Below are 13,390 nucleotides of genomic sequence, written 5' to 3'. Positions count from 1 at the left end.
GTTATAGCTGAAGATGTGAAAGTGCTACAATATGTAAATGAAGTGGAGTAGAATAGTGTGTCAAGTGCCCAAAGTCAACTTGGATAGGCTCCCGTTCCCTTGTGACCTTAAATGGTAAACAATGCCTGGATGTTCTTGAGTTGTGTTGCTTATTGAGCTTCAGCTTTCTACTCTAAACAGAGAAGTGGAAGGGCTCCCTCTGGTGGCCATGACAAGTAACACGCATGATCATGGAGTGACCCCGGAGTAAGGCCACTATTTCAGCATGTGCTGAAAGATCTTAAGCTCATTGTGAAATATTTAACGCGCACGCAAACAAACACGCACACATGCACACACGGTCTTGCAGGTGTGTGGGAAGTTTGTGCCACAATAATGGCATTGGAATGTCTGGGTGATGGCATCAATTACATGTGGTTTCACGTCTTGTGACGCAAAACGGGTGTTGTTTAACACACCCTCTGTTAATAATGAACTGTTGAGTTAAATGAAGAAGTTGTATTTAAAAAAAAAGGGTAAGGTTTACTTGAGTTCCGTCTCCAAAGTGGTGACCCGTGCCTGCAAGGCTTCTTTCTGCTCCATCTGCTCCTCCAAGTCTCTCTGAGCCTTCCTCCTCAATGTGTCTATCCTCTCCAATTCCGTCTCGCCTTCGTCCACCTGTCTCTTCAGAGCCTTCACTTTGAGAGAAAGCTGCAAGGCAACAAAAAGGGGAGGCGCGCGGGGGAGGGGGGGTTTCAAGGTAATAAGCCCTCGTCCACTATTACAGAAGTACCGGTAAAAATAGAGAATGCACTCACCTGGTCTTTCTGTTCAGTGTGTGTTTCTCTCTCCTCATCCATCACCATGTTGAGCTCTTTAAGCTTCCTCTCCAGACGGCGCTGCGACGCCAAAGCTGAATTCTTCTCCCTTTAAAGGTGGATACAGAGACACCGGCAATCATATGGGTCAAATAGTGGAGCGCACGTCAAAGCAAACACGGAGAAGCAGCATTTAGCCATTATGCTGCACTCAAATTGAATGAGCTGGCAACAGTAGGGAGGTCAGGTCCAAGTGTAAATCCTTACCATACCTATGATTAAGGCCCCTCAATGCATTTAAAAAATGACATTCTTCAAAATCATCATCTGTCTTTGCTTGATTTTGAACTGTAATTCTTTTGTTTGTACATGTTTTTAAATGTTGTCATTTTAGTTATTTGAATGCACTATATATATCAAGAAAAAGTGGAACAAAAAGTGGAACAACTCCATATTGTCCGCCAGTTCTACTTCCTGTAGGTTTATTGGCTAGGTATCACAATACTTTTAGCTATCCAGTCCTATGTAGCATATTAACTCATTCACTCCCAAAGACGTTTTTAAACGTCTTTTCAGACTTGGCTGGTACTGAATGAGTTAAGAAAGATACTCCTTGGTGGTATACGAAAAAAAACCAATCCTATCGGGCCCAAAGTTGCTCGAGCTTCCTCCTTTCCAAAAAACATATTTTAGGTAAACTGAAGTATGTCCTCAAGTGTGATTGTAAGTAAATGTGTAATTTGACAGTATGCGTCTTGGTGGCGCCTAGCCCACGATGTAATAGATAGATGGCATGATATTAGTTTAGGATTGAAAAAGGATGAATTTAACTTTTCTTATGATGATTGTTTACTGAGGGATTTGTTTGTATGTCATTGCTGTTTTTGGTCACAAGACAAAGCCCAGTACCTGTCCTCAGTGCGGAGACGTTCCTCGAGCTCCTGGATTTTGCTCTCCAATTGAGAGGCCCCAGCTGACGAGCGAGACTGGCCCTCCATGTCGGCGACACGACCCCTTAACTCCTTGAGCTGTAGCGACACAATCAAATATGTCAACCTTAAGAATATGTGTAGTAAAAAACAAATGATGAATTGTTTATGTTTAATGTGAACTCACATGTCTTTCCATGGCGTTCTTGTCCAACTCGAGGTCCTGTTTGGATGAGCGTTCCTGCGTGAGCTCAGAACGCAGCTGGTCAATCTGGTCTCTGCTTCTGGACACGCGCTCCGTCAACATCTCCGTGCCGCTCCTTTCCTCCTCCAGCTCCAGCTCTAAGCGCTTCAACTTGTCCTGAAAGAGAGGAGGACACATCTCTACTATGTTTATTCTTTGCTTAAATATGGATTGCGTCCATAAAATGACAAAATATTTGTCTGTGTCTATGACAGTGTTGTGTCCAAGGACCGGCAACCCGAGGCCAAGGCCAAGGACTTGGAAAATTTTAAAGGCCAAGGCCAAGGACTTGGAAAATTTTAAAGGGCAACGCCAAGGACTTGAGACATTTTCCGAAGCCAAGGCCAAGGACCAAGGACTTGCCTCCGAGGCCCAGGCCAAGGACCAAGGACTGATTTTGAAACTGAGCCGAGGACATGTATAAAACAATGCTGTCATACCACTTGGCACTTTTGAGTACGAACGAACCGTCACCTGATACAAGAGGTAGATGGGGTCAAATCAGTTCTTGTATTCCACTGAAGTGACACTGAAAATGCTAGCTTCGGGCTCCCATATGGCTTATCCCAACTAGCGCTGTTTGTATTCTCATTATTATTCCACTTGCATGCCCTCGCATCCCAAACACAGAGACAAACAGATGCACATATGTTACCTCCAGGATACGAATCTCCCTGGTTTTCTCGTTGAGGCCGTTCTTGCCCGCCTCCTCCGCTGCCTCGAGGTGGCGCAGTCTGTTGGTGAGCATCTCTTTATCCAGCTGGTGGTTGTCCCTCTCCTCGCATGCGAGCAGGAGCTCCTTCTTCTGTCGTGACAGCTGCACGGAGTCACCGTCATATTAGGCACGGTCACGCCAAACTGGCTGTTCATCACGCTTTGACTTCTTTGTGTTTGTCACCCACCTCCTCCTCCAGTCGCCTCACATTTGTGTGACTTCTGTCCAGTTCGGTTTGAGCGTCGCTACCCTGACGCTGTACCTCCTGAATTTCCTTGCGTGTGCGCTCTCTCTGCTCCTCTAGTTGAACCTTGAGATCCTGCACTTGGGCTCTTGAGGACATGGTGAGAGACTCAAACTGACAGCGAGACAAGCAGGGGGAGGAGGGGGGGGGGTCAAAGCAGGGATAAAAGGGGATTATTTTGGTGCTTTGTGTTTGCGAGTGAGCATTCTGTAGCAGCGGGGATCACAGTACACTATTGTATCACATTTTGCCAAAGATGACGATGATTAGCAATGTGTGATAAATAAAAAATAATTTAAAAGGATTGATATTTTGTAAGATGAAACACCAATATAACCACCATTTCTATGCAATTGAAGCAAGGAAAGGTTTAGAAAGGTAGGTAAACTGATGGGGTTTTTTGTTTTTGTAAAGCTTCCATTTATCCGTTTTCTATGGGACTTGTTCTCATTTGGGCAAACTGGAGCCCATCCCAGCCAATCGCAGGGCACAGACGAACAGCTCTTCCCAACAGTAGGCAATTTGGAGTCTTCAAGTTAATACAACGTGTGCACGTTTTGGGAATGGAGAAGGAAGCCAAATAAAACCCACTGTGTCACCCACCTTTTGTCAGGGCTACTGCTCACCATTGATGCGGCCAAACGTGATGAAGGAGGGCCATCATGAAAAAATAACAGTTGGCAACTCTAAATTGCGTGTCGGATAAAGCTAAGTCGACACAGCGAAGTGCCAAAATTGTCCTAATTCATTGCAGTCAGTGCATGATTACAAACGACCGCACCCCCCTCTTTAAACCAAACAAATTATTTTATTTTACTTATTGAAAATGTTATTTCGTTCTTGTTTTATTTTTCCAAGGCTTGTACAACAGTAACACTGGCGTTAGAGCCGATAACAATATTGATATTTTTGTCCCTCCCCAACACACTCTGGAGCCCCTCTTTCCTACCTCTTTGTTGATTTTCTCCAGAGCTCTCTCCTGCTGTCGTTTGAGCTCCTCCATCTGGTCGATGGTCTGTTTGTGTGCCTCCTTCTCCCTCTCAGCATCCTCCGCACGCTGGCTGAGTTCACGGTGCTCTTGTGTCAGGCGGGAGGTTTTGCGCTTCGCCTCATCCAGCTCAGTTCTCAGACCTCTCACCTCGTTGTGGAGGGCGAGCTCGGCTTCTGAGCTCTGCGCATTGCTGGCAAGCAGTTGAGCCTGAAGACACCGCAGCCCAGTTTAGAGAAATCGTTTTGAGCGATTTTCGGCTTTCAGGATGAAATCTTACCTCTAACCGAGACAGTTTCTCTTTGAGACGTGTATGGGACTCAGTCTGTTCCTTCTGGGTATCTTCAAAAGACTTAAGGTCCGCCTGAGACCTACTCAAGCGGGCTTGACTGGCCTCAAGTTCATCCTCAGCCGATGACAGTTTCTCTTTGAGCTGGCTGAATTCATTTTGTGCTTCACTGAGCTTCTGCTGCAGTTCTGAGAAGCTGGCTGGGTCTGGGAGCTGTGGGACAAAATAACAAGGGAAGAATTTAGAAAAGACAACATGCGTGGAGACAAATAATTCGGTCATTCATCGGGGTTTCATTTTAACAACTAACCTTTTTGTTTTTCTCCTGGACCTTGGCAAAATCATCCTTGGCCTTTTGCAGCTGGTTTTTTAGCCGGTCAATCTCGTACCTGAGTTCTGCCTCTTGCTCCTGATGAGCTTTTTTTACCGAGATGATCTCCATCACCTTTTTGTCGAATTCCGTCTTCTGCTTCTCCACTTCTGACTTTACCTTCTGCAGATCAGCACTGCGTCGCTCAAGCTCCTGCACAAGGTCACGACCAACAAGATGCTTAGAATTTGCTTTTTCGATTTTTGTGAGCCTCAGCGTGTGCGTGCTCTCTCCTGTACCTGGTTTAGAGTCTGTGTGTGGTTGGGGTCAGGCATCTTCTGCTTCATAGTATTCACTTTGTCCTGGAGTTCCTTCAGCTCCTCCTCACTCTCGTCTTTCTCCAGTCGGGTTTGGAGGAGTCTTAAATGTCAACACACAAATTTGATCAACCCTATTATTTAAACGATAATGTATGTATGTATTTATGATCATTTGTTTGATTAGCGGCTGTAGGATTAAATTAGATCATGGTGAAACATTGAGCTAACGCGCAAAATTGATGGAAAACACAGATTTAGACTTTTGTGAACAAGGTTTGAGAGAAATACGTATTTTGGATTAGGGGAAAACAATTTTAATCCTTTTGAGTTCAGCTCATGAAAAATGGGAACAAAAATAGCACTGCATTTTATTTTTGTTGAGTAAAGTGTCCCATAACTTTACACTTGCCACAAATTATGCATTCAAGTTTGGAGGGCCTTTATGCTACAGTCTGTTGATTTCCATATCAACAGACAAAACGATACAAATGGTAACTATCACACTACTTCATGGATACTGGGTGACAAGAGAGCAGAAATATTGAGCAGGTCCGAGGAAAGAGAAGAGATGGATACATACAGTAAATTAGAACACAAAGAAACAAAAGAGCCCTAATCGTTTCCCGGGAGTGCAGAGCAAACGTTGAAAGCAAGGCAACGGAACATCCTTGAACTTACTCTTGCTTTGTAGAGCGAAGTTCGTCCCTGGTTTTGTGATACTGCTCCATCCAGTGGCTGCTCTCATCCCTGCAGTCCTCCAACTGCTGCTGGAGAGTACGCACTGACGAATTGACACGCAAGCGCTCAGCCTCGATCCCAGCGTGAGTCTTGACAGAGAGGAGAGAACATTTCAATGTGGCCCAAGTCAGGTACAGGTGACAAAACGCGAGTGTGACATAAAAGCCTTATGGGCCATCATAGGGCTGGCCAATATAGTGTGTCCAATTTTCTTTCCCAAAAATCCAATGACCGAATTCAATTGCTTCTTTCCCCCCCTTCGGTGATAGAAAAGGAAAATTACATCTTCACAACATGTGTTGCTGTTGCATTAACGGTACTTTTGTAGACTAGCTCCTCCCTGTTCACGGCCATGAACGCTTCAAAATGTATTAATAGTTTAAAAAAAATAATCTAGTGACAAATTAACGGCGTGCATGTATGTGTACCTGAGACACCTGCTCCATGCTGCTCCTGAGTTTCTCCACGTCCACATTGTACTGCTCTCGGAGCGCCTCGATCTCCTTGTCATGCGTGGCCACCTCATCCTTCAGCGCTCCCTTTAGTGCCGTCAGCTCCCTCTCACGCTGGCGCAGCGTCTCTTCCAGTTTCTGCTTCACGCAACAGACCTCCATCAACTCGGCCTCCAGAGTCACCACGTCCTGCAAACATCCCCGGGAGATGCCACATTTCAAAACCTCCCATCAGGCGCAGTTGCAACTGTGCGTGAGTGCCGTTGCTGTTTTACCGTCTTGTTGCCATTTTCTCTTCTCAGTTCATCTTGGAGCCCGGCCAGCTGGTCCTCCATCCCTCTGGCACGAGCCTCTGCATTCTCTCTTTCGATACGCAGTTGCGTCAGTCTGCGAGCGAAGATATTTTGTGTATGAGAACCTTTGTGCTTTACAAGTGACATTTTTTAGATGTATCCTCCCTATGCCCAAAAAGAATGATACTGATACTCGGATGCTACATGAAACTGATAGTTCGTATTAAAAATAAAATAGATATGATGATAAAAGTACTTATTACAATGGATTCATGGTTTATAGCCTCACTCATTCCAGGGGAGATCACTTTAACACAATCTGTCTCTACTGCATCGAGCAACTCTTTCGACTTCCCCTCCAGCATACAGTGCGGATTTGCAGATGCCGTGTCTACAGATTCCCACCTCCTCTCTCTATAAAGTGTATGCGTGTGTGAATATTGTGTTCCTCACTCAGACTGGGTTTCATTGAGTTCTTTCTTCATCCGGGCCAGCGTTTCCTCCAGTTCCAGATTTGCATCCACGCAGGAGTCCAGCTCAGCTTTCAAAGCTTTATCGGATCGGCTAAGAGAGCCCTGCACACGGACACAGATGATAAATTAATCAGAACACTGGACCAAGATGGCTTCTAAGCATAAACAATGCGCTTGGAGCGACTGGCAATCACCCAAAGATCAATACGCAATAGGGATGATGTTATTATGGGCTATTAGAGATTAAGAACTGACCAACTTCCTTAAGACAATATGGAATGAGTCATGACTGAAGTTACATCCTATAGTGTAAGTGCGTGCGTGCGTGCGTGCGTGTGTGCACCTCTGACCAACGCAGAGGATTTAAAGGATTAATGAGAGGATTCATTTGAAGCACACTCAACAGTATAACGAGCCCGCCTGATTGTAAACAAAAAAAAAAGGCATAAATACTTTGAAGCGGAATCCCACTCACAACATCATTGTGTTGTTCAAGGAGACCTTCACGAGTATCTTAGAGTGGGTGCTCTCCACCTACCCTTCGGGCCTCCTGGATGGCACTCTGCAGCTCCGCCACCTTCTTCTCAAGCACCCTCTTTTCTCTCATCAATTCCAAGGGTGTTTCTTTATGCTGGTGAAGATGAAGACGCGAGGATTTGTTAACTCTTTAACGGGTGTAACCGAAATGTAAAAGTGGCAGTCTAAAAAGCAGACCTGAAGGTTCTGAATCCTCTCACGGATCATCTTGACTTTGTGCTTGATGGCAACATCACTCTCATTGGTCCTAAGGGAGAGAAGAAAGAGAAGGAAAGAAAGAGATTTGATGGTTACTTAATAAGTAAAATAATAAGGAGGGAGAGAAATAGAGAGAGAGGGAGCAAGTGAACCAAAGAAAAGAAAAACAAAAAGGAATGAGAGGAGAGAACCGCAGAAAGTGAAAGAAAAAGGACATAATAAAGAAAGGATGATGGATGACAAGAATGAGAGAATGACAAGTGGGGGGAAGGATGGATATAAGGGAGAAAAAGAGGCTTGGAGGACAAATGGAAGGAAGGAAGGTTAGAAGGATGATGAAGAAAGGATGGATTTAGGGATAAAAGGTTGGATGGACGGATGGATGGGTTGAAGGATGGGAAAAATTGAGGAAAGGGAGGAAGGGAGGATAATAGGAAGGACGGAAGGTTTGAAGGATGGCAGGAAGGGGGAGCTGAAAGAAGGGAAGTTAGGGGATAGGAACGGAGGATGGATGGAAGGAAATTATGCATGGGTGTGTGCGGATGGATGAAGGAAGTTGAAGAGTGGAAAGAAGGTTTAAAAACTTGAAGCGTGGAGAGATGGAAGGTTTGAAGGAAGGATGGAAGTCGGGACGTTCTACAGGATGGACGAAGAAGGACGAATGAAGGATGAAAGATGGCTGGATAGGCAAAATGAAGGATAGACAGAAAGAGACATTAAGAAAGCAACAAAAAAAAAAAAAAAGAATGTACACTCCAAGATGCCTTGGTAGCATGAATCCGATCATTTCTAAGAGGAGAAAAGGATGAAAGTGTGTACCCTTCTCTGAGGATGCTATATATGGTCTTCATGATCTGCTCCTCCTCTCGGCTCATCTCCGCACTCTGATCCAGCAAAAGGTCAGGGGTCACCTTAAGACAGAGGAGAAAATGATTCTTGAAGCTGAAAAGTCCAGCTCCGTCCATAAAAGTCACTCTTACTCGTGGCTCTGTCTCCACGGCAACGTATCTGCCCGGTGACGGCTGCTGATGAACCGAGCGTGCGGCGGCGCTCCCGGGAACGTTGTGGCTGCGTCCCGGGCTGCTGTGAGTTGAGGACGAGGGCGAAGCGTAGTGGTTGGCTCGAGCATCCTGGGAAGGCGATAAGCCTCGCTGCTGACCTTGGTGGCCCCTGTTGTGGTCAAACCTGTTGACCGGGTGGTTGGCTGCGGGTGCCTGCTGAGGCGGGCTGGAGAAGTGCCTTCTCTCACTCAGCGAACCCACTGAGCCATTCAATTTAGCCTTATATGAACCATTCCACATATTGTGAGCCGGTTCTCTTTCTCCTCGCACTCCCAGACCGCTGTCCAGATTGCCGTAGCTGCCGGATTTGCCATCCCCTGGAGGTCTAGACAGCTGAAACTCCCGATCGCCGGCCCCTCCCTCCCCGTCTCTGTCCAGGAGGGATCCGTGGGATTGGGCTCTGCGTAGCGCGCCTCCGCGGCCCTCATCATCATCATCATCTGCCCCCTGCACTGCTAGCTCGCCCCTCTCCCTCCTGCGGGGGAGGCTACTGTAGCCAGAATTGGACTGAGTCTTGAGCTGAACGCCGTACGAGTCCCCCTTCTTGCCGTCTTTCAGAACAACGTACGGTTGTCCGGCGATGCCCTGAACCCGGACTGCGACACCATATTTGGAGGATGTCTGAGACTTGGGCTTGGTTTGAGGCCCAGGCTGTCCTCCGCCAAATCCTCGGGAGTCGTGCAGGTCATTGATGAAGCGGATCTGGACGCCGTGGTCCACTGGAGTCCTGCGCCCAGAGGATGATGTGTTCATGATGTCAACACTAGAGAGAACAGGAAATCACATGTGAACTCTTGAGATCAGATTAGTGGATTTGATTCCTTAATTGACCGATTATCTTATTCGCATACAGTAAATGAGAACCCCCCCCACCCCCCCGAAATAATCAGATGACGCGCTTAAAAAGATTATTTTACAATAAATGACAATAAAATAGAATGAAATGGAAACGTCAAATAGCGCCAGGTTGCACTATTCAGGATTCTACACATATTTTCGGGAAATGGCCTTCTGACATCGAACCGCCGTCACGCATGATGTCATTTGAGCACAGTTCTGCAAGCGTCAGGGGATGAACCGTTAAGAAAAATGTGTCCGAAGAGAAAAACAAGTTCCACCTTGTCTGGCAACAAGCATGAAAAGTCCAAACTTTGCCTGACAAACAGCAGCTTAAGGACACAAGGTTCATCGACAGTAACGCTTGTGTGGACTTTGTCCTTGCAGTACCGCATTAGTGATTAACCTGAAAGCACACACCCTTGTATCACTTTTGCCTGAGCAGAGCAACCAGGCCACATACTTGGGCTAGCTTACTTTTGATCTCCTTCGCTGACAACAACCAAAGCAAACTTTCGCCCCTTTGTTGCTTGTTCATCTCCTTCTCAATTTCCTCAAATCTTTCCACATTTTACATGAATGTACCATACTTGATCCGGCATGAGTGTCCCTCAGCAGGTCTACCAAGTCTTCACGCACACATGCCTATGCTGATAGACCATACAGGAGTCATGTTAGTCATGTGATCTCCTCCCTGTGCTTTTAAAACGCTCCCCGGTGACCTGTTGTCTCGCCATCTTTCAATCCCTCTTTCATAATAAAAGCCTCAAAATGGGTTCGGCGATTTAGAGGGTGAAGACATGCAGTATATCGTAACTACAGTGTCTGTTTTACATGTCAGGTATGGTTATATATTGCTGCAATCACCATGCAATATTTAATATTGATGTTCATTCATGGCTGCCCTGATCACGATGCTTGTGTCGTTACCTGCTGGCTGTGCGCAAACATGGAATGTGTTCATTAAATGTAAAGCGGGGATGGGTGAGGACCGATACCAAATATCGTGATCGGGCCGATACCAGCTTTATTTCAAGGTATCAGGTATCACGAACGCTGCCGATATCAGCCACCGATATCAAACCAAAAAGAAAGTACAATAAACATAATTCTGACTGTACTACAATGCAGTGGCTAGACACGTCAGTAAATCATGTACACCGGAAAGAAAGAAGGATTTGTTCATCATGATTTGACATTATGCTGATGAAAATGTTACATTTTATATGTGTGCCGGTGGTATCGGTGATTACTCAAGAGCGAAAAATCGTATCGTTTATTGGTTGGAGAAAATGTATTATGGAGCATGGCTAAAATAAACACAGCAATATCAGATATCGATACACTTCAAGCTGCACTGAAGATTGACTTGGGAGTATAACTGTGATATTTAATAATAAAAACTGCAAACATTGCAGAACTTCAGAGAAAGTTTGGTGGGAGTGGGAAAAAAATGGGAGAAAAATGCACGAAAGACCTTTGAGAATATCTAAGTGAATGAGGTGTGACTTTGCATCATCAAATTTAGTGCAGTTAGTCGATTTCTTTCCCGCCCCGTGGGAGCTGCAGAGGAAGTGGCGTCGCATCGCATTTGTGCAGCCGAGCGCAAATTCTGCAGCCGCTCTGTCTTTGCTGCAAGGTCGAACAAATGCAAACAAGTGCTGACCAACGGAACAAAGATACATCAGAAGATAACGTGAGCCGATGATCACGGTTCATGATGCTCCCCATACTGTTAGAGTGAGTGTTTGAAATTTCATTGCGGCGATGAGAATTCATATCTGCTCATCATCCGATTGATGACATTGAGAAGCAGCTGAGAGAGGGGCAAGGGCGAGGGGGGAGGACTCATCTTATTGTCCATCTGATGTGGGGCGGAAAACAAGGGCAGTAATTCTGAGAATGCCAAAACAAGAGAGCCCTCATGTCTCCCTCCTGTGCTCATTCATTCTCTTTTCGTCTCGTTACGACAATTGGGCGTCTGTTTACACATCCCTGATTTCCAGTTTTCTTCCCTGAAGCTCATCTGTAGACTAAAGCATTCGACCACAGTCAATACTTAGGAATGGGCTGAACGTTCAATCAAAATCAATACATTTGTATTTTATTGATGGATTTTTATAGTGTCTAGATAAGTGTATTGCTTAAGAAGTACAGTCTGCGTGTTTACATATTGTTTCATGAAACATGAAAAGTTGAAGCGATAAAGCCACCGGTTTATTTGCATTATTGTAAAACAATTTATGACTGACTGACATGTTTATGCGACACTTGTTTGGTAGAATTTTGTGAAGTTGTAAGACTGAACGCTTGAAAGACTGGAAGTCGAAGTTGAGAGTTAAATTAATTCTCATTGTCGATGATAAGCAACTCTTTCACATTAATTCATGGGTCATTTATAAGACCAGTTTAGAAGATGAAAACATTTATGTATAATAAATGTGACATTGTTTATTGTAATACAGATTATTTATTGCTTGTATGGGAAGAGGACCGGTAAAAAACTCACATATTAAATCACAATCGCAATAGGGGGTGCGGGGGTGTCACAAATATTTTTCAAAATTGTTGAGTGGTTCTGTGGAAAGGCAACTCTGGCCTTCTCCGCTTTAACTGCTGTCCCTGTGACCTGACCCAGAAAAGGATGGATGGATGTGCCACACACCTTTAGTCTTAATCTTTTGATAGTCACTGAACGGGTGTCCTGAGGTACCCTGACATTCTGGGTGGCCACAAGTCTACTCTCGGCCAAAGAAAAAGCAAAAAAGTTGATCCTTCGATGCTCACTGAACCAGCCATTCTTGATGAACCCTCACGCATTCTTCTTGGTTTCAGATGGGGGAAATATGATTGTCTTATTAAAATAGGTGTGGAGCGAAGCGAAACCACAGCATTGTTTTTCCGCTTCGGAAATGTCGTGTCAATGAGTCACCTGCTGTTGAGTGAGTAAAGAAGGTTGGAATGAAACCCCTTATTCAATGTAGTGATCAGATTGAAACAGTGATGATCAGATCAACATTTTTGATGACAAATAGCCACATTTCTCTTTAAAAGCCAATCATATTCATTTGCACAAACAAAGCGGGAGCTTCACCAGTACAAAAATCACAATATTTTAAAATCGGATAAACACACACGCACACTCCCTGTTCTCACATTCCACATGGACTCGCTCGTCTCTTACATCGTCTCTTGCATGAGAGATATTTATGAGACTGTCTGCCTACTTTACCACTTCAACAATTGCTGATAACTTCATTGGGACTCTTGTCACAATACCCAAAAATACTAAATACAACCATATCATATTTGTTCCCACTCTTCGAATGGTCCACTTTGACGATTTTCAGTGGTGCAGTGATTTACTGATTAACTGTACAACATCGACTACAAAATGCCTTCCTGATTAAACAACTTGTCTAAAGTGGTTTTCCCCCGTCACAAATGCCCAAGACAGGTGAACTGCTAGCATACTCGTTCCTCCTTCCAAGTATTTTTTGTGTGTTCTTTCAGTGTTTTCAAACAGTTTGGACCGAATTAAAAGACGGCACACGGGAAATACATATTACACACGTGAGGAATTTATTCAAAAGCTCAGCTGGCGTCAGTCGAATTATTCAAATGGGCTAGCTACCAGATAAAAACGAAGAATGTTAACTTTGATTTGGTCAAAGTAAATAAGCTTAATAAAACAAAGCAGTCAAAAAGTTACACTTCGTCTGCTTTAGCTGTATGACAACAAGAACGTCAAGGCAAAAAAAATTGAAAGAAAAAAAAGTTACCTCGTACTCTTGCCGTGTTCCCTGCTCGTCTGCGTCACTGATGTTGCTTTTCGAAGGGAAAATTGGGGGTGTATTCTCACGCACTTACATCCGAAAACACGGAGGAAATAATCGCAAATTGACGTAGAAAGAAGTTCATTGTGCGGCGTCGGAGCAACCTGTTACCTTCGTCCGGGATGGAAA

At 44.8% G+C, this 13,390-nt stretch overlaps 1 protein-coding gene across 1 annotated transcript in view; it reads right to left on the bottom strand.

Moving 5' to 3' along the window:
- Positions 1 to 13,390, bottom strand: part of LOC127601134 (cingulin) — a 14,963-nt gene extending 1,573 nt beyond the window's left edge. Inside the window, exons 1-19 of the mRNA XM_052066172.1 lie at positions 13,208 to 13,390; positions 8,508 to 9,351; positions 8,347 to 8,438; positions 7,507 to 7,576; positions 7,331 to 7,423; positions 6,773 to 6,894; positions 6,302 to 6,413; positions 6,003 to 6,215; positions 5,515 to 5,663; positions 4,816 to 4,936; positions 4,517 to 4,729; positions 4,198 to 4,419; positions 3,879 to 4,127; positions 2,873 to 3,043; positions 2,626 to 2,787; positions 1,914 to 2,087; positions 1,707 to 1,825; positions 798 to 906; positions 527 to 690 (exon numbers count right to left, since the gene is read on the bottom strand). Coding sequence (XP_051922132.1) covers positions 527 to 690; positions 798 to 906; positions 1,707 to 1,825; positions 1,914 to 2,087; positions 2,626 to 2,787; positions 2,873 to 3,043; positions 3,879 to 4,127; positions 4,198 to 4,419; positions 4,517 to 4,729; positions 4,816 to 4,936; positions 5,515 to 5,663; positions 6,003 to 6,215; positions 6,302 to 6,413; positions 6,773 to 6,894; positions 7,331 to 7,423; positions 7,507 to 7,576; positions 8,347 to 8,438; positions 8,508 to 9,341 — 3,389 coding nt within the window. The 5' untranslated portion in view covers positions 9,342 to 9,351; positions 13,208 to 13,390. The remainder of the gene's footprint in view (positions 1 to 526; positions 691 to 797; positions 907 to 1,706; positions 1,826 to 1,913; positions 2,088 to 2,625; positions 2,788 to 2,872; positions 3,044 to 3,878; positions 4,128 to 4,197; positions 4,420 to 4,516; positions 4,730 to 4,815; positions 4,937 to 5,514; positions 5,664 to 6,002; positions 6,216 to 6,301; positions 6,414 to 6,772; positions 6,895 to 7,330; positions 7,424 to 7,506; positions 7,577 to 8,346; positions 8,439 to 8,507; positions 9,352 to 13,207) is intronic.

Source organism: Hippocampus zosterae, chromosome 5, assembly GCF_025434085.1.
Source record: "Hippocampus zosterae strain Florida chromosome 5, ASM2543408v3, whole genome shotgun sequence".
NCBI lineage: Eukaryota > Metazoa > Chordata > Actinopteri > Syngnathiformes > Syngnathidae > Hippocampus > Hippocampus zosterae.
The sequence above is the reverse complement of the archived record's forward strand: the minus strand, read 5'-3'. Positions and strand labels throughout refer to the sequence as shown.